This window comes from Oryctolagus cuniculus, chromosome 6, assembly GCF_051225735.1.
Source record: "Oryctolagus cuniculus isolate XC-2025 breed Fujian yellow rabbit chromosome 6, ASM5122573v1, whole genome shotgun sequence".
Classification (NCBI taxonomy): domain Eukaryota; kingdom Metazoa; phylum Chordata; class Mammalia; order Lagomorpha; family Leporidae; genus Oryctolagus; species Oryctolagus cuniculus.
The window spans coordinates 7,194,603-7,214,836 of NC_142872.1; the positions used below are offsets into that span (position 1 = coordinate 7,194,603).

The 20,234-nt window shown below is 50.1% G+C and overlaps 1 protein-coding gene across 1 annotated transcript; it reads right to left on the minus strand.

Moving 5' to 3' along the window:
- Nucleotides 1–7,682: 7,682 nt before the first annotated feature.
- TMED7 (transmembrane p24 trafficking protein 7) lies at nucleotides 7,683–19,940 on the minus strand. Its single transcript, NM_001204345.2, is given in 3 exon segments — nucleotides 7,683–10,613; nucleotides 15,145–15,390; nucleotides 19,513–19,940. Coding segments are annotated over 3 exon segments (687 nt in total). The 5' UTR covers nucleotides 19,717–19,940; the 3' UTR covers nucleotides 7,683–10,376.
- Nucleotides 19,941–20,234: the final 294 nt, after the last annotated feature.

Here is a 20,234-nt window from a genome sequence, read left to right on the forward strand (position 1 = left end):
CCGCAAGGCGGAGGATTAGCCTAGTGAGCCGCGGCGCTGGTTTAAATTTATTTTAAAGATTTATTTATTTTAAAGTCAGAGTTACACAGAGAAGGAGCAGCAGAGAGAGGTCTTCTATTGGCTGGTTCACTCCCTAACTGGCTGCAATGGCTGGAGCTACACCGATCTGAAGCCAGGAGCCAGGAGCTTCTTCTGGGTCTCCCATGTGGGTGCAGGGACCCAAGGACTTGGGCCATCTTCCACTACTTTCCCAGGGCACAGAAGAGAGCTGGATTGGAAATGGAGCAGCTGGTCTCGAACTGGCGCCCATATGGGAGATGCTGGCACTGCAGGCAGTGGCTTTACCCATTATGCCACAGCGCCAGCCCCAAGAAGTTTATTTTTTAATGAAAAAGCTTCTTTCAATTAAACTAGAAGATTTAACAATTAGAAATTTGTAAGCACCCAGTACATCACCAAAACAGAAAAAAAAATTTTAATTTTTTTTTTTATTTGACAGGTAGAGTTAGACAGTGAGAGAGACAGAAAGGTCTTCCTTCCATTGGTTCACTCCCCAAATGGCTGCTATGGCCGGCGCTGCACTGATCAGAAGCCAGGAGCCAGATGCTTCCTCCTGGTCTCCCATGCGGGTACAGGGGCCCAAGCACTTGGGCCATCCTCCACTGCCTTCCTGGGCCACAGCAGAGAGCTAGACTAGAAGAGGAGCAACCGGGACTAGGACCCGGCACCCATATGGGATGCCGGTGCCACAGGCGGAGGATTAACCAAGTGAGCCACGGTGCCAGCCTGAAAAAAAAAATTTTCTTTTTTTGACAGGCAGAGTGGACAGGGAGAGAGAGAGACAGAGAGAAAGGTCTTCCTTTGCCGTTGGTTCACCCTCCAATGGCCGCCACGGCCGGCGCACTGCGCTGATCTGAAGGCAGGAGCCAGGTACTTATCCTGGTCTCCCATGGGGTGCAGGGCCCAAACACTTGGGCTATCCTCCACTGCCTTCCCGGGCCACAGCAGAGAGCTGGCCTGGAAGAGGGGCAACCGGGACAGAATCCGGCGCCCCGACCGGGACTAGAACCCGGTGTGCCAGCGCCGCAAGGCGGAGGATTAGCCTATTGAGCTGCGGCGCTGGCCCTGAAAAATTTTTAAAATAGAAAAAACCACATACACACATCTAAAATCATGCTAGAAAAAAGATTTAGTAAGTATTTTTTGTTGTTGTTGCTTTTGTTTCTGACAGGCAGAGTGAGCTCTCCCATCAGTTGGTTCACTTCCCATGCCAGATTATAGTTCTTAGTAACTCAGAAAAGCACTCTCTCCCAGTCCCCAGCAAAAAGCCTTCCTAGGGCTGGAGCACTGGCGCACAGCAGGGGAGCCGCTGCTGGCCACGCCAGCACCGCACACTGGAGTGCCACTTGAAGTCCTGGCCACCTCATTTCTGACCCAGCTTCCTGCAATGTGGATGGGAAGGCAGCGCAAGGGGTCCACGTACGTGGGTGCCTGCCCCTCACGTGGAGGCCAGCATGGAGCTCCTAGCTCCTAGCTCTAGCCTGGCCCCTACCTGGCTGTTGTGACCATTTGGGGGAATGAAACAGCAAATGAAAGATATCTCTTTGTTCCTCGCCCTCTCTGTCACTCTGCCTTTTAAGTAAATAAGTATGTATTTTTTGGTAAGTCATTTGCTAAGGATACTGAAGACTTCAACATGATTAAAGTGACCCACATTATAGAACATCACATCCAGTAAATGCAGAACAAACTTTCTTCAAGCAAACTTAAAAACCAGGCACTTGGTTAGGTCATAAAACAGCCATCAACACATTTCAAGAAATTCAAGTCATATACAGATTATCTGATTACAAACCAATTAAATTAGAAACCAGTATTAAAATGTAAATACCTGTTTGGAAATATAGCTCCAAATAATATCTACAAATCAAATATGTAATCATGAAATTGGAAAATCCTTTGAAATTAATGAATACATAGAATGTTAGATGCTGAGATTTCTAGATCAGAGTTGGTGGTAGGCAGAATTCCCCCCAGTCCCTCCCTGGCTGGTATGCATACCTGTGTGGGTGGAACCTCTACCGAGCTTCTCATGAAGAGAGTACGGCAGGGGCCGGCACTGTGGAACATGAGGTTAACCATCGCGTGCAACGCTGGCACTCATGTGAGTGCAGGTCTGAGTCCTGACTGCTCCGCTCCTAATCCGGGTCCCTCTGAATGTGACTAGGAGCGCAGCGGAAGAGGGTTGAAGGGCCTGGGCCCCTGCCACCCACTTGGGGGACTCCTGCCTCCTGGCTTCAGCCTGGCCCAGACACAGGGAATTACCAGTGGATGGAAGATTGGTATCTCTATAAAATAAATAAAAAACCTTTATTTCAGATAAATAAAATCTTAAATTTTTTAAAAAGAGACAATATGGCAAAGGTGAAAGTATCTTATAGATGTAGTCAAACTCCGTGTTCAGCTGACGGAGCTCATCAGAGGGAGACTGATAGTGGCCCTGACCCAACCCAGTGAACCTTTTTACTCCTTCTCCAAAAGGAGATACCCAACGCAGACGCCGAAAGCCGGCAGGAGAAAAGCCAACAGGCAAGCTGTGAGGAGCGTCCACACAGGGCAGCCGTGGGGAACGGAGAGGCTCGTTTCTCCAGCTGAGGGGCCTGAATTCTGTGACAACCTGCTGAACACAGAAGAGGACCCTGGACTCCAGATGAAGACATGACTCAGCGACTGGACCACAGCCTCGCGAGACCCTCAGCAGAGAACTGGCTACGCCACGCCCACGCTCCACCCCTCCAAGTTCTGAGATAGTAAAACTATGCTGTAATTTGTTCTGTAGTGAACAAAACTAGCACAGAGATGAAGCAGCGTTTGGAAGGCAATTTATGGCTGTAAGTGCATAACATTTGATTTAAATATTCATTTGATCATATAAAAAATGACAAGCCTAGAAAAGAAATCTAGAAAACCACAAAAAGCTGAAATAATAAAACAAAGCAAATACACAACACAGCAGAAACAACGGAAACACTGGCTCTCTGTTAATACAGGGAGGTGGGGGCATAAGCCACTGGCAAGACCGGGTAAGTAAGCAAGATGCCCACAGTCAGTCAGTGTCGGGAATGAAGGAGACACCTTTACAGACCAGGCCTGTGTCCAACAGGTAAGTGAACAAGAAAAGTGCCACACCAGTCATGTGAAAATGGAGAGGAACCGAGGAATAGCCAATTTTCCAGTGTGACCCAGACAAAACGGAAAACCTGACCGCTCCTAATGAGGAATCGGCAACTGCGCTGTCTTCCCTGAGAACACACCGGTCCACAGGCACCCCCCTCGTGACTGAAGAAAGGAGAAACACAAATTTTATACAAATTCTTCTAGAAAACAAGCAGAGAGAGCCATTTTCCAACTCACAGGACCAACAGAGCCTTGATCCTAAGCCAAGACCTCAACCCAAACCCAGATACTGCAGACAAACTACATCACGACTAGACTGGACTGGGTTTTCCCCAGGAAGAGAACGTCAGGTTAACAGCAGAAAGCCAATTACATAGCTGACCACGTTAACATTAAGACAGAAAAATCACGCACACTCAATAAATACAGCGTGAACTTCTGATAAAACCCAACACCATTTATGATTATTAGAAAAAAGACTTCTCAGCAAACTTAGGAGGAAAATTCCTAATTTTAATAGAAACATCATAAAATGCTTACAGGACACCTCCAAAGTATTACCAGACTACAGGCCCAAAGCAAGGATGCCCACTAGGACCACTTCTATTCAGAATTATCCTTGAAATCCCTGCAAATGCCGTTAGACAAGATAAAGAACGGAGAGGTATAAGGAGCAGCAAAAAAACAAAACCACGAAGCTGCCATTACTTGTAGGTGATACCCTTGTCCACGTGGGAACCCCAGAGGACTTCAGATAAGAGAGCACCCGTGTGGGAGACCTGCAAGAAGCTCCTGGCTCCTGGCTGCAGCCTGGCCCAGCTCTGGCTGTTGCGGCCATTTGGGGAGCAAGCCAGCAGATGGAGGGTCACCTCCACCACCCCCTGCCTCTGCCTCTGCCACTCAAATAACAAATCTTTAAAAAAAATTGTTCAGACTAAGCAACAAATACGAAACTTAACATAATAATGTCAAAAAATATGAAAAAAAAAAAAACCCACAAAACTGGTTTAACAAAAGAGGGGCCATACTGTGGCAACACTGGCACCCCATACTGGAGCACTGGTTTTCATCCTAGCAGCTGTTTCCGATCCAGCTCCCTGCTAACGCACTGGGAAGGCAGTGGAAGACGGCCCAAGTGCTCAGATCCCTTCCTCCTACACAGGACATCTGGACTGAATTCCAGGTTCCTTTGCTTCAACCGGGCCCAGCCCCAGCTGTTGTGGCCATTTGGGGAGGGAATCAGAGGACAGAAGATGTCTTTCTCGCTCTGTCATTCTGCCTTTCAAATAAATACATGTTTTAAAAAACAAAACAGGGACAGACATTGTGGTATAGCAGGTAAAGCCGCTGCCTGTGATGCTGGCATCTCACATGGATGCTGGTTCAAGTCCCGGCTGCTCCACTTCTGATCCAGCTCCTGCTAATGTGCCTGGGAAGGCAGCAGATGTCTCGAGTCCTTGGACCCCTGCACCCATGTCTGGGACCCAGATGGCCCAGACTCCTAGCTTCAGTCTGGCCCAGCCCCAGTCACTGTATTAGTGACCAGTGGATGGAGATCTCTGTCTCTCCCTAACTCTGCCTTTCATGCAAATAACTAGATCTTTAAAAAAAAAAAAAAAAAAAAAAAAAAGCAATAGTTATAACCTAAGAATTAGTATCCTGGGCATATAAACCAGTCTTATTCGATTCAAAAAAAAAAAAAAAGGTCAAATAGTCCAATTTTTAAAAATGGGCAAAGTGGGTAAAGCCACCACCTGTGACACCAGCATCCCATATGGGCCCTGGTTCGAGTCCTGGCTGCTCTACTTCTGATCTAGCTCTCTGCTAATGTGTCTGGGAAAGCAGTGGAGGATGGCCCAAGCACTTGGCCACTGCATCCACGTGGGAGGCCTGGAAGAAGCTCCTGGCTCTGGACCAGCCCAGCTCTGGCCATTTAGGGAACGAACCAGAAGATGGACGATCTCTTTCTGTATCTCGCCCTCTCCCTCTACAACTCTGCCTTTAAAATAAATAAGTCAATAAGTAAATAAATAAATAAATAAATCTATCTGTTTAAAAAAAGGGGGGGGGGGCAAGAACTTACACAGGGACTTAAGGGAAGAAGAAGTCCAGTGGTAAATCAATCTGTGAAGAAGAGTAATGGACATCATAGAAATGAAAACTAACCAGGAAGGACATACATGTTGACTATTCCTTACCTGAAATGCTTGGGACCAGGAATACTCAGATTTTGGAGTTTCTGAGTGGTGGAATAACTGGCCAAATACCCTAATCCAAAACTCCAAGCTGCTCTAAAATCTGTAACTTGGTGAGTGTCCGTGGAACTTGGAATACCTCCTATTTTTGGATTAGCCTTGCTCAACCCTGTGGCACTCATTACAGATCCAGAAGATTTTCCAGTGTTTCAGTGTCTGACAATATCGCAGAGCCTTTCACCACTACTGCTGAAAGCACCAAGTGATTTGGAAAAGTTAAGTAATACCTAGGAAAGCTGAAGACACTCACAGCCTATGAGCCACCGTCCCACTGTGTACTATCAAGAGCACACTCGTACAAGGATGTTCATAGTGGCTTTGTTGCTAAGAGCAAAAAGTCCGGAACAATCCAAACACAATGAGTAGACAGGACATGGCAGCTGTGGCATGTGACTGGGAGGGACCACTACACAGTCACAGGCATCAACGTGGCCAACTCCCCACGTGCTGAAGCCACTCCAGAATACGTGCAATACTCCATTCACTGAACAGAGGCTCATACTTGCCTACTCTTTTTAAGGATCAGACATCAGTACTACTCAAGAGCAATCCACAAACCATACTGACCAGCAGCCTGTCACTGGCTGATGCAAAGATAAACACACAAAGCCAGAGTGTTTAGAAATGAAGAGCCATCTGATCACACTGCTTCCGGGCTGAGGCTGCTGACTCCAGCTTCCTGCTTACAGATAGCCTGCGAGGCAGCGGTGATGGCTCAAGTCGTTGGGTTCCTGGCATCCACATGGGAGCCCTGGATAGAGTTCCCAGCTTCTAGCTTTGGCCCAGTGCAGGCCTGGCCACTGTGGTCATTTGAGGAATCAGCAAATGGATAAGACTTCTCATGTTTTTTATTTTTTTTAAAGATTTATCTATTCATTTGAAAGGCAGAGTTACTGAGAGAAGGAGAGTCAGAGAGATCCTCCATCCATTGGTTCATGTCCCAAATGGCTGCAACGGCCGGAGCTGGGCCGATCTGAAGCCAGGAGCCAGGAGCTTCCTCCAGGTCTCCCATAAAGGTGCAAAGGCCAAGCACTTGGGCCATCTTCCATTGCCTTTCCAGGCACCTTAGCAGGGAGCTGGATTAGAAGTGGAGCAGCTGGGACTCGAACCAGTGCCCACAGGGAATACCGGCACCACAGGAGGCAGCTTAACCTGCCATGCCGCAGCACCAGCCCCAGGAGCGCTCAGTCTTTCCCAAACAATTCCTAGACATTTAACTACAAGAGCACATTCCGTAGCACTAGTTGCTCACATCCTGCCTCCACCACGCAGATGGCCTTCCTGGCGGTCAGCCTGTCTGGCTCGTTGCTGAAACCTGCAGCAGGCTATCACGAGAGAAATCCCCACTCCACATCTGTGTCATGCACTGTCCAAGAGTCACCTGACAGAAGCCACAGACCTCGGAACTAATGATAATCGGGAGACTAGAATTAGACGAATGATAAAAAGAGTTACTAAGAGCTCGCGTGTGCGAGGCACAGATCCCTTGAGTGACTATTTTATAAACATTTCATTCTCATTGCACTACATGGGATGACGTTGGCAGATAAAGCTGTCATCAACACAGCTGATAAAATCACTTGCACAAAGTCACATAACCACAGCTGGGACTTGGCCACGACTCCAGAACCTGGTAACACCGAGACGGCTCGTCCTCAGAGGTCTGACCTGCACCGGAGATTGTGAGGTGGTATCACACCATGGCTGAGAAGGAAGCTGGCGCCCAACCGCCGTGGCTCATACGCCAGCTGACAATGACCGTGGGGCACGACGGATCTCTTCACTTCTCTCGGCCTATTTCATCTGGAAAGTGCGGTGTCAGTGAGAGCTCTCTGAAAAGGTGAGAAGTGTCAGCGAGTACAATACTCAGCCAGCAGCCAGCACAGGGTAGCACTTCAGTACGCGGCAGCCCCCGTGTACTGTCATCTCCCTGCTACTTCTGCACAGCGTGCCAGGAACCAGGCTGCCCCCTGACCACACCAGGGAAGAAAATCAACACAACCGGGCATTACACAACCTAAAGTGAACTTACTTAAAAATCAACAGCTGTTTTAGAGCAACCGACGGCTTGTTTGAGCCACCCACGCTGTTAACAAAAGGATGAAATGAAGCCACACTCTCAGTTTTGGCCTGTCCATCACACGTTTCAGTGAAGTACTTAAAAAACCATCTTGTTAGGCTGCACTCCAAGCTGTACGTTTGCAGAGAGCTTTAGAAAGGCTAACATCTGAACAGAACAACTGAACTCAGTTTTCTTAAAGGATTTTTTATTCTACAAGAAATTGGTGCAATTCTGCAGAACCAGCTGTTGATTTAGAGAAATTTTTTCTTTTCAAAAGTAAATGAAAAACCTTTTGAATTATTTATATATTAACTTGTTTAATTTTTGAAAACAATAGTCATAGGGTTCGCTTTGTCCTATTTAACTATAAATGTTACACATGTACAAACCAAAACAAAACACAGATAGAACAGAGGTGTGTCATCTTTCAAATAAAATTGCTCTTCAGTCCACTGTATTTCTCAGGTTGATTAACATCAAGCCCTAGATGAAACTTTTGACCCACAAACCATTTGTTTCTTTAATAGAAAAAAAGAAATGCTTAGAGTACTAACAAAGTAATATCTTAAAATGTATCTTCACACAGCTGAAATTTTAATATGAACTTGTATATACCAAGCCACGGCCATTATTTATTCTAGTTTAAAAATATATACAACTATGATGTTCAAATACACATTCTGAGCCATTAGATCCAAACAATTATTTGGGAAATTCAAACTGCTGCAACAAGTTACGAAAGAATTAAAGAAAAAAGATGAGCTACGAATTATATAGTTGGAGAAAAAAAAACCCGGCTGTTTAGCATTTTTGTCTGGATGGATATGTACTTTCTGATTTATACAGACATACTCAAGTGAGTACAGACAGCCATCAAACTTGGTGAGTTACAAAGGGACCAGACTAAGCTCACATCATTTTTTAAAGCAGGTTAACAATGGTGATTTCAAGAACTTTAATATACCTCAACAGTTTCACCAAAATGACTTGTGGTGATAGTCTAATATCATCAGTGTTAAGAGGCACAAGTAAACGAGGGCACTACCTAAGCCCAACCTGGCAAGACCTACATCTGACTGTGTAGTCATGGTGCAATTATCTAAACACAAGGGCACAGACCAGCACACCTGACGCACACGTCCGTGCTGATCAGCCACACGAACATCAGTGCTGAAAACCTTCAAGGCTAAATATAAAGGGACACTTATGAAGCTGCAGGATAACTCCAGTACAAGAACCTAGATAGGTAAACCTGGAAAATCTTAAACTTTACTTCTAAACTCACTGACAAATGTTGTTTAAGAGTAGCTATTTGGTCTTCGAAAATCCTAAAATCAAAACTGAAAACAGGTTCACGCTTTGCTATGCTGTGGCATCTGAAATCAGCAGGCATGACAACTTGAATTTGTTTTGCTCTTACATGCAGAAGTGTATATATGCATTTTAAGACAGCTCAGAGGTAAGAGTTAAGTTCCAGTCAGCAGAATGGTTCTGTGACTAGAATAGCTATCCAATCAGTGTTCTGTGGTATCATATATCAGTCACTGTAGAGACAGTCTGGCTAGTACTTATCACCTTTGGGTGGAGAAGGGAGGCACAAAAACAGTTGTTAACATCTTTTTTTTTTTTTTAAATCAGTAGAAAAGCTTTACATATATATATAATTTTGCATCATCTTGTATTCTATTCTAGAATACTTGGAACAAAAATCTTATTTCAATCAGCTCAATTCATACATTTTGTAAGATACCAACGGAGTCTACTAACAGTATGTGGAATACAGACTATTTAATTCTCATTCAGTAAAGATTATCAAACAGGAAACACACACAGCAACCTAAATTTTAAAGTCACTTCAGGGTTGCTAACCGGACATTACAGAAATAAAATGTGCAAGACAAAAACAAACAATAAAAGAAATTAACTTCTCAGTGCATCGCAGCCACGAGGGTACAAAGGACAGCACTTCCCTGACACACACAGCTGTCGGTGTCAGCTGGGATCAAAGTCGTGGAAGGGCAAGAACCGGCTGCTTCAAATGTCAGAAATTAAACAGACCACCTTTTTCCTTGTGAAAGTACTGGAAACGCAGAGAGTGCAGAAAACTCACTGAAGACTTTCCTACTTCACTTGCTCCCACTGTGATGTCTTCAATCATCCTATATCCACGTCACCTGTTACAAGTGTCTGATTTTTTTTTTTTTAGGCCTGTGTAAATTTTGCTACCGAAACATATGTTTTCTGTGTGGCTAGAGTGCCCTCATGAAGAAAAAAAAACACAGCATATGGTTATAAATCATAGAATAAACTCAAAAAACAAAATCTGACATTTTCCAAGCTAATGAGAAATAAATTATACCATGATGTATCAATTAAAAGTTGCACCAATAGTAACTAACATTTCCATGGTAGATTTTTCCCCCCATAAAATTAAACAATACAGGATATAGCTTGGGCTATAGTTAATCACATGTGGTTTTCTTAAAAACAAAACTTTATTCACTATAAACATAAAAGGCAGCTTTCTTCCTCCCTAACACGTGTAGACATTAAACCTCAGGTTTTTTTAAAATACCAACTACCTATAAGAAAAATACTTTTAAATGATTAAAAGGAATCAAAATACCAAAGTTTAGTGTGTGAAGAGCAGATATAAACAACCAAGAAGAAAGTTGATCATTGGTGTTCAATATTTAAAATGAAAAGCCCAAAGTAAGTTCCAGAGTTTTCCCACCTTTACAGATAAAAGAAGGTGTCCTTCCCACAGCGTGGGGATACGCATCGCAATCCCTCCCAACAAGTGTGTGATGGAGTTCGAGAACCCTGCCCCTTGAGTTCTGCAGTACCTAGCCGAGAGGACCACCCACGGCGCCCAGGCGTGGTTAGGATCCGACCCGCGTCGTGGTGGTCCTCTTATCCGAGAAAAAGCTTTTCAGAAGAAACACCTGCCCTATGCTAACCACCAGAAGAATGAGCGCTTCTCCCACCGACCAGTAGGCCACTCTCGTATTTAGATCCTCCGCTCGGCTTCGGCCTTGGGCTTCTCTCAAACGGAAGTGAGTCTGATAGTCGATGACAGACTTCAGGGCTTCATGGATTGAGACACAGGCAGACTCCATCTAGAGAGAAAGAGCTCCGTGAGTGTGGGCAGTCCTGCCCCGCACCCCCTCGCATTTCCGCCTTCCCTCCCGTGTGCTCTCAGTGCCTCGTCGCTCGGCACGCACTCGGCTGGCACCCGCGCATTCCCTCATCTGTCAGACGGCCTGGAGATGCAGCCCTCGTACTCATTCCCGACAGACACTGCTGAGGCCAGAAATCCCAGAGGCGCTGCGTCCCACACCGGGGCTCCCAGGCGAGGCACCAGCAGGTGAGAGGTGGAACTCAGAGCCGAGAGCAGCAGAAACAACTATCAGCGAAGGCCTTCTAGGAAGAACCAGGAGGAAACAAATGGCCACAAAGTTCACCAATAATGACTAGAAGTCGAAGGCCAAATAGTAACAAAAATAAACATGGCATGAGACAAGTTGAATTAGCTGGTTATCTCAAGTATTCTGAAAACACCCTTAATATTATTTATCAAAACACACGGCTAGCTGTTGAACCCAAATGTAACACTCAGAACAGAAACACCTCCTCGTGCCAGAAAACCAGGCCGAGGCACACGCGCCCCCGGGGTCAGGTTCTGGTCTCTGGGCACCTTCTTTCCACACCTTACTCTGTGCCTTCACTATCCGCCTGCTCTGAGAAAGGTTAAGTGTCCAGTTTTTTACACAGCAGAGTTGAATGTTTTCCCAATGCTGAAAACATAATCCCAGTGAAATACGTGCTTTATTGTTCTATCACAAATCATGAATTAATTTTAAAAAACAAATGAGTTTGTCTGAATTTTAATTAAAGTGTAGACATTAGGAAATAATTTAAACATTTAAGTTCTACCAAAGTAAGTATGAAAGAAGTAATTTTAAGAATATTCAATTGCAGGGGCTGGTGCTGTGGCTTAGCGGCCACCTGCAGTGGTGGCATCCCATATGGGTGGTTGTTCAAGTCCCAGCAGCTCCATTTTCCTTCTTTCTTTCTTTCTTTTTTTCTTTTTGACAGGCAGAGTGGACAGTGAGAGAGAAAAACAGAGAGAAAGGTCTTCCTTTTCTGTTGGTTCACCCTCCAATGGCTGCTGTGGCCGGCGCACCGCACTGATCTGAAGCCAGGAGCCAGGTACTTCTCCTGGTCTCCCATGCAGGTGCAGGGCCCAAGCACTTGGGCTATCCTCCACTGCACTCCCTGGCCACAGCAGAGAGCTGGCCTGGAAGAGGGGCAACCGGGACAGAATCCGGTCCCCCGACCGGGACTAGAACCCGGTGTGCCAGCGCCGCAAGGCGGAGGATTAGCCTATTGAGCCACGGCGCCGGCCAGCAGCTCCATTTCCAATCCAGCTCTCTGCTGTGGCCTGGGATAGCAGCAGAAGATGGCCCAAGTCCTTGGGCCCCTGCACCCTCGTGGGAGACCTGGAAGAAGCTCCTGGCTCCTGGCTTTGGATCAGCACAGCTCCGGCCATTGCAGCCAACTGGGGAGTGAACCAGCCGATGGAAGACCTCTTTCTCTGCCTCTCTCTGTGTAACTCTTTCCAATAAATAAGTAAATAAATCTTTAAAAAAAATAGAATATTCAATTACAAATGTTTTCTACAAATGTGGGAGACTGGGTCAACAAACTGAATTTACCTATTAGAAAACCCAAGTGTTTCCATGGCTCTTGTTCTGCTTAGGCCCCTATGAAGGAAAGATCAGCAAAACTCCACTGAAGTGCATCCTCTCAAACTGTGAAGAGGCTGGAGAGAGCTGCTTCCGGCATTTCTTTTCTGCGTATTCTCGACACAGCGTGAGGGCCCAGGGATTCTACTAAGAATGTGTAAAACCAAGGAGTAACGCAACTCCAGAATGGTAAGGACTCCTTGTAGTCCATGGCATATGACTTAACAATTGGTGTGGGGCTGGTGCTGTGGCACAGCTGGTTACGCTGCTGCCCATGACACTGGCATCCCACGTTGGCACCAGTTCAAGTCCTAGCCACTCCATTTCCAATCCAGCTCCCTGTAAGGGCTTGGGGAAGCAGCAGAAGATGGCCCAAGTGCTTGGGCGCCCACACACACAGGAAGACTCAGATGAAGCGCTTGGCTCCTGGCTTCCGCCTCGCCTAACCTGGCCACTGCAGCCCTTTGGGGAGCGAACCAGTGGACGGAAGATCTCTCTCTCTTTCAAAAAATAAAATTTAAAAAAGAAAAAAAGAACTGGTAGATTAGAGAAAACACAGAACTCAAGGGACTACTTACTTGGATTCATATAATTTCTGAGATGTGGTGTTTTTTCTTTTTAACTTTTGAAGTATAAATGTCCAGATATTTTCAAATGTTCAGAGACCAGTATGATGAGTTTCTATTATAAACACATGGCTAACTTTATTTCATCTATATTCCCCCACCCATTTTCCCCAATTATTTTCTTTTTAAAGATTGCAATTTACTTATTTGAAAGGCAGAATTACAGAGCGGCAGAGGAAGACAGACAGAGAGAGGTCCTCCATCCACTGTTCACTCCTCAAATGGCTGCAACAGCTGGAGCTGGGCTGATCCAAAGTCAGGAGCCTGGAGCTTCCTCTGGGTCTCCCATGTGGGTGCAGGAGCCCGAGGACTTGGGCCATCCTCTGCTGCTTTCCCAAGCACATTAGCAGGGAGCTGGACTGGAAGTGGAGCAGCCAGGACACGAACCAGCGCCCATATGGATCGCTAGCACTGCAGGCGGCAGCTTTACCTGCTACATTACAGCACCGGCCCCTCCCCAATTATTTTAAAACAAATCCCAGGTATTTTGTCCTTTTAGCTTCAAATACTTTTATACTTTTTCCCCAAGGTTAACATTTTAAAAGATTAACCCCAACAGCATAAGTAGCACAACAAAGCTGCTGTTCCCACGGTTGTCCTCAACCTCTGGCTTTCCTGCCTGCATCCTCCCCCCTCTAGCAGCGGCAGCTAGAGACCTGATGGGATTCAGGAGTCCTGTTTCCATGGGAACACCTCCAATCAGTACTGCACTTCCTACCACAAGGCACACATCGTCCAGTTATCTATCGCTCCATTTGTCAATCATCACGTGACATCAGGCTGACCAGTCCATTACAAAGTTCCCCACTATACCCATGGTTTTATTACTATTAACAGGTAAAAAAATGATCATAGTAAAACTATCATCTATTCTGCATTTACCAACTGGTAGGTTTTTCCATGAACAGCTGCTTTATAAGTACTCCTACTACGTGAAGGGCTGTCCCCCTTTTTGCAAACAGAACACGCGGTCTAAGACAAGACAGGAAATGTGCTATGAGCAAATGGGGCGGCCTTGCTGCTCTACAGCATTGAGGTTTTCAGAGCAAGCCACCTTCTTCCACACAAGTCAAAAGCCATGAAGAAATGGATACAGGTTAAGTGCCCAACAGTGGCCCCAGAGAAAAACCATTTTACAAAGCAAAGCCCCTCTCACACAGGATCCTAACACACAGAGAACTTTCTACAAATGAGACAACTGTTTTACTATCTTTAATGGCCTCTTATCTTCGTGACTTTGGCCAAGAGAAATGGAAGCTGGGAACACTGAAATATGAGTTCACGGCTTTCACAAGTCGGTGGTAAGTAATCGCTTCTGATGTCTTACTGAGGATCTTTCCAATATAATCTAGGCTCCTTTTATATTTGAACTAGAAACAAAACAGCCCTTCTCATCACCCAGGCTGTATCTAGATACCAGTTCTCCATTTCTTTCACTATCTTTCTCATACAAACCTCCTCTTTGAAACAAAATCCAATTTAGCTTTCCTAACCAATTTTGTGAGATGCATTAGCACCAACCTTTAACTGGACAGTGAGAGAGAAAGACAGAGAGAAAGGTTTTCCTTTTGCCGTTGGTTCACCCTCCAATGGCTGCTGCAGCCAGCGCACCGCACTGATCCGAAGGCAGGAGCCAGGTGCTTCTCCTGGTCTCCCATGCGGGTGCAGGGCCCAAGCACTTGGGCCATCCTCCACTGCACTCCCTGGCCACAGCAGAGAGCTGGCCTGGAAGAGGGGCAACCTGGACAGAACTGGCACCCCGACCAGGACTAGAACCCAGTGTGCCGGTGCCGCAGGTGGAGGATTAGCCTAGTGAGCCACGGCGCCGGCCTTTTAAACACAGACTTTTAAGTCACAGTGAGAACTAGAGTGGCTGCAGCCCGAGTGACACTAGGAGCAGGTGGGAAGACCGCTACGTATGTAGCGTGTTCACACGCTGGGTGGGCAGTGCTCTGCTTCCAGTCCCAGCACCCAGCCTGGCAAGGCAGCAGCGCGCCTCCCCGGGTACAGAAGCTGCCTCAGAGCTCGGCCTTCCGACCTGTAGCCTGGAGGCTTCCACCCTAGCGCCCACCTCCTACTTGACGCTGCCTACTCTGTGCTTCAGAGCCCTCGAAGCCTTTGCACGTTGTCTTCTCTACGCAAGCCTGAAGCTCTCGAGCACAGCCCTAACCTTCTGCAAGACCTGGGACGGGCTGTAACGCAGCGTTCAAGTCTCAGAATTCTGTGCTCACCACTGAGTTTTATGCCAACAACATTTATATTGTATCTATACTTGCCTGGGTAAGCGCACTGACTCGGTTCTCACTAGGAAACAGAGGTGGGTCTTCTCCCACTTGGAAATCGAAATACACGGTTTTGTGTGTGAAGGTGGAAAACTCGTTGCTGAAGCAGAATTTGTACGTCCCGTTTCTGGAGGCCGTGAAGGTGAAGCTGTCATACTGCTTCTTCATCTCCTTGTACAGCACTTTGCCGTCGGGGTCCTCCAGGCGGCAGTCCACATCGTAGTGCCCGCCGGTGATCACCTGCGAGGGTGTCGGAAAAAGACAAGACCACCGTCACTACCACGTGTGAGGAACTCACAGAGTCTCCTGTTAAGACGGCAACTAAGATACGTGCAAAGACTTTCACGGCCACAAACATTAAACATTTTTTGATTTTTCACCAGCAGATCAAACTTGGGAGGCAGATTTCAGTTCAACTAAAGCTTCGTAGAAACCAGACAGGTTTCCCCTGACAGGAGAGAAGGAACGTTTATCCACCTGGAACTGGTCAGACAACTCCGCTGGTGAATGCAGGCCGTGACATCACCTGGCTGAGAAAGAGGTGACGAGGAAGTGCCCCGGCGGCAGGACCGCACCGCCACGACGGCAGGTGGCACAAGCTTGCTCTTCCCGAGTTCTTGGGGCCCACACTGACAATCGCTGTCAGCAGACCTCTGGACTTCAGAGAAGAATGCGTTACTGTGTGACCTCTTGTCACTTAAAGAGAGGTAATGACTAACTGAATTGTGTTACCAGAGCATTTAAATAACGAAATGAAGTATAATTATGCATTTAGGAAACTGGAAAAGGCAAATATTGATACACAGATAAAACACTGACATTAAAAAAAAGTCTTATCAATTAGCATTTACTGCTTCCTGAAAAGTCAGTAACCTTTCTCCAGGAGAAAATAATCACTCCATTTTGACACACCCGATTACTCACACTTGGACACTGAACTTTGAATATTCAAATATATACACACAAACCGAGCGGGACCAAAACTGCTCATCACCTCAATTCTCTTTCATCCCATGCCAAAACAAGTATAGGGCACCTCACGTGAGTTCCAGAAGGGGAGTCAACTGAAACTCTGTGTCCCTGCCGTCCAAACGAGCAGGGATCCCATCCTGCCTCTCCCACTCCTCCCACTCCGGATCCACAACCCAGATGGGACTACACACAAACCCCGCAGCGGCCTTCACACGACCAGCACTCCTCTCCTCCGGCCCAGGGCTTCTCAACCTCAGCACTATGCCCACTTGAGCTGGACAGCCCTGCTGACCTGTGCACAATGCCGTGTTTAGTGGCTTTCTACCCCTCCCCCACAGCACGCCAAACATCTTCTGGCGGTGACGGGGATGTAGGGGCACAGAGGACCTCATCAGTCCTCACCCCCGAGTCACTGAGTCCTCTCTGAAAACCTTCTGATGACCCACTGTGGCCTAGGGAAGAGCCCAGGCCAGTTAACCCCACGCCACTGGCGTGCTCCGTCTGGTGCCCTCAGTACCTCTGCTGTTCACAACCTGGCGCACGCTGTGGCCTCAAATACCAAACTCCTGGCAGGTCTCTGAGCCAGCGTTTGTCTACACCTGGCTCACAGTGGGGAGTGGGGGTGCCAAAGAACCACAGACTCACCCTGATCACAGGACAACGCTTACAAACCCGCCACCCACCACAGGGAAGGAACGCGGTGCAGAACCGCACCGCCAGAGAGGCCTGGGGAGGGCAGCTGTGGGCTCCTTGGTCGTCCCTGTGATGTCTGGCCAGAGCCATTCCCTCTCAGACTAGGAATCACCCAACACACAAAGAACACCCCAGAACCAGGGGTCCAAAGGTGTCTTGGCTGAGTGCTTAAACACTTGCAGTTACATCACCATATTCCTGCTCCGTAGCCTGTCTCAGCAGCAGAGCCCATGGCGGGCAGGGGCAGGCTCTCACGGACACCAGGCACAACTCATCAGTCTTGCTGGGATGAGTAGTGTCCACAAACTCCCCGAGGTCCTCCGACTGCCACTGTGCCTTGCATTTCTGAGTCAACCGCCAACTCCGGCAGCAGAGCCTGGGCTGACTTCAAGCCTGCCGGAGCTCACGCACACCCGTGCGCCTCACTTCAAGCCTGCCAGGGCTCACGCACACCCGTGCGCCTCACTTCAAGCCTGCCAGGGCTCACGCACACCCATGCGCCTCACTTCAAGCCTGCCGGAGCTCACGCACACCCGTGCACCTCACTTCAAGTCTGCCAGGGCTCACGCACACCCGTGCGCCTCATTTCAAGCCTGACTGTAGCTCACGCACACCCATGCGCCTCACTTCAAGCCTGCCAGGGCTCACACACACCCGTGCGCCTCACTTCAAGTCTGCTGTAGCTCACACGCACCCATGCGCCTCACTTCAAGCCTGCCAGGGCTCACACACACCCGTGCGCCTCACTTCAAGCCTGCTGTAGCTCACACACACCCATGTGCCTCACTTCAAGCCTGCCAGGGCTCACGCACACCCATGCGCCTCACTTCAAGCCTGCCAGGGCTCACGCACACCCATGCGCCTCACTTCAAGCCTGCCAGGGCTCACGCACACCCGTGCGCCTCACTTCAAGCCTGACTGTAGCTCACGCACACCCGTGCACCTCACTTCAAGCCTGCCAGGGCTCACGCACACCCGTGCGCCTCACTTCAAGCCTGACTGTAGCTCACGCACACCCGTGCACCTCACTTCAAGCCTGCCAGGGCTCACGCACACCCGTGCGCCTCACTTCAAGCCTGCCGGAGCTCACGCGCACCCGTGCGCCTCACTTCAAGTCTGCCGGAGCTCACGCACACCTGTGCGCCTCTGGTGCCTCTTCCTCCCGCCTCGGGCGCCGTGCAGGGCAACCCCCGTTGGTCCTTGCAGGCTGAGCGCCACCACCGCCTGGCAGCACTGTACCCACTGGATGCGCGCACTGCTGCATTCAACACGGTACAGCACACGTGCCAGGCAGGCTCCCAAGGCCACGGCCAGGCCACACCTTCGGGATGCAGAAGGAGGTGGCTCAGCGAGGATTAACGAGTCTGCACACTGACTCTGCTACTCGCCAGCTGGTGACCTCGGGTCTTGGCCTGTCTAAGCCTCAGTTCCATCAGCAAACGAGAAGGAAGGACTGCACCCGCTTCATATCAAACTTTCCTAAAAACTAGCCAATCCACCTGAAAGGCTGGGCCAACTGTCTACACGTGCGCAGCTGCTAGTGCGCGGAGCAGGAAGTGCAGCGTGGGCACCCGTGACCGAGAGCTGCAGAAGTGGTCACCGCGTCTCACGCCCCACCAAGTCCTGTGGGCGGCTACTCCGTCTCTCCAACCCTCCCTCTGTCCTCCTTCCCCACGGCCGCCACCCTCGGCTATGCCACCACCATTCTCTGCCTGGGCCACCCAGTGACCTCCTGACCAGTCTTCCCCACCCACCACACCTCACCGCACAAGGTGTCCCCCTGGACAACTCTCTGATGGCTTCCGGCACTGTCGGGACAAACCAAATCCTTAAGTGGCCAGCAAGGCACTACCTGGCCGGGCCCTGCTGGCCTCTTCCTGGCTCCTCATCCGCAGTCCCCTGGACGCCGTCAGGGTCCTCCTGCTCCGTGTGTCAACCACGGGTCAGCCTCCCTCCTCCCTTACCAAGGCCTCTATCAACCATCCTTCTTATTAAAAAAAAAAATTCAGGTATTTATTTGAAAGGCAAAGTGACACCGAGAGAGGAATAGACAGACAACAGCCTAAAAAACCAAAGTGGCCTGGACTGGGCCAAGCCGAAGCCAGGGGACTGGACCTTCATCTGGGTCTCCCGCAGGGGCGTCGGACTCCAGCAGGAAGCGGGACGGGACGCCGGCCGGGCACAGGCAGCACACCCTCGGCGCCCCACGCCGGACCCTGCACATCACCCTCCGCTCCGAGAGGAGGCCCTCAGGGACCCCGTGGCCCGACCAGACCCCGGGTACCGCTCCGCGAGCTCGGCTCTGGCGGCTGCATCACCGGCACTCGGAGGAGCCTGCGAGAGGCCAGACCAGGAACCACGTGCCGCTAAGCCAGTGTCCACTCCACGGAGGCCCGAGGCTCAGGAGGGGGCGCCCTCTACGCCCCCTTCGGCAGGCGCTCGCGCCGGGCACTCCTCCAGCGCCAGGAGCCGTACTGACCGCCTGACCGGACCGGGGCAGCCCTGCCACGCTGGGGACGCGCAGGTGCGCTCGCGGGGCGGGTGGACACTGGCCACGGGGGGAGGAGCGGCTTTTAGGAGGACTGCTGTCCTTTGGATAAAGCAACTGTTTCCGAAGAGGGGCTTCCCCGCAGTCCACGCGTCTCGGCACGCGCGAGGCTGGCAAGGGGACGCCGGCGGCCCGCAGGCCCGCGCTACCTGGAACTCCAGGGTGCACTTGGTGCCCTGGGCGATGTCCTCGTAGAAGCACTGCTTGGCGTTGTCCGGCAGCTCGAAGGTGATCTCCGAGGCGCCGCCGGGCCCCGGCACCAGCAGCAGCAGCAGCGGCAGCAGCAGCAGCGGCGGCGGCGGCGCCGGCAGCCGGCAGCCCCAGCGGCGCGGCGCGGACCCAGGCCGCGGCATCCCGACACGGCGGTGGCCTCGACGGAGTCGGCGCTGCTCGGCTCCCCGCCGCGGCAGGCTGCGGGCCGTTCCAGGCGCAGGGCAGGCCGCTCCGGGCCCCGGGTGCGGGGAGTCGCCGCCGGGGTTCGACGAGGGGCGTCGAGCGGCCGGGGCCAGGAACCGGGCACGACCCGGGAGCTGAGAGAGCACCGGCAGCCAACAAGCGGAAAGGGCCCGAGCTAGCCGGAAGTGAGGGTGCGCGGGGGCGGGAAGGGGCGGGGCCGGAGGCACCTGCTCCAGCGACCCGGATGTGCTCGCCTCAGGCGGGAGGTGTCGTCGAGTGTACGTGGAAGACCGCGAAGCGTCGACTCCGCCCCCGCCGTGGCCGCGGGGCGGGGCGAGGCGGCGGGTGGGCGGGGGCCTGGAGGGGGTGTGGCCGGCGGGTCCCGGGCGAGGGGTGGGGCCGGCGGGGCCTGGAGGGCGGGGCCGGAAGTGGCCGCGACCGGTGGTTCGGGTGAGGGGCGGGGCCTGGAGTGGGC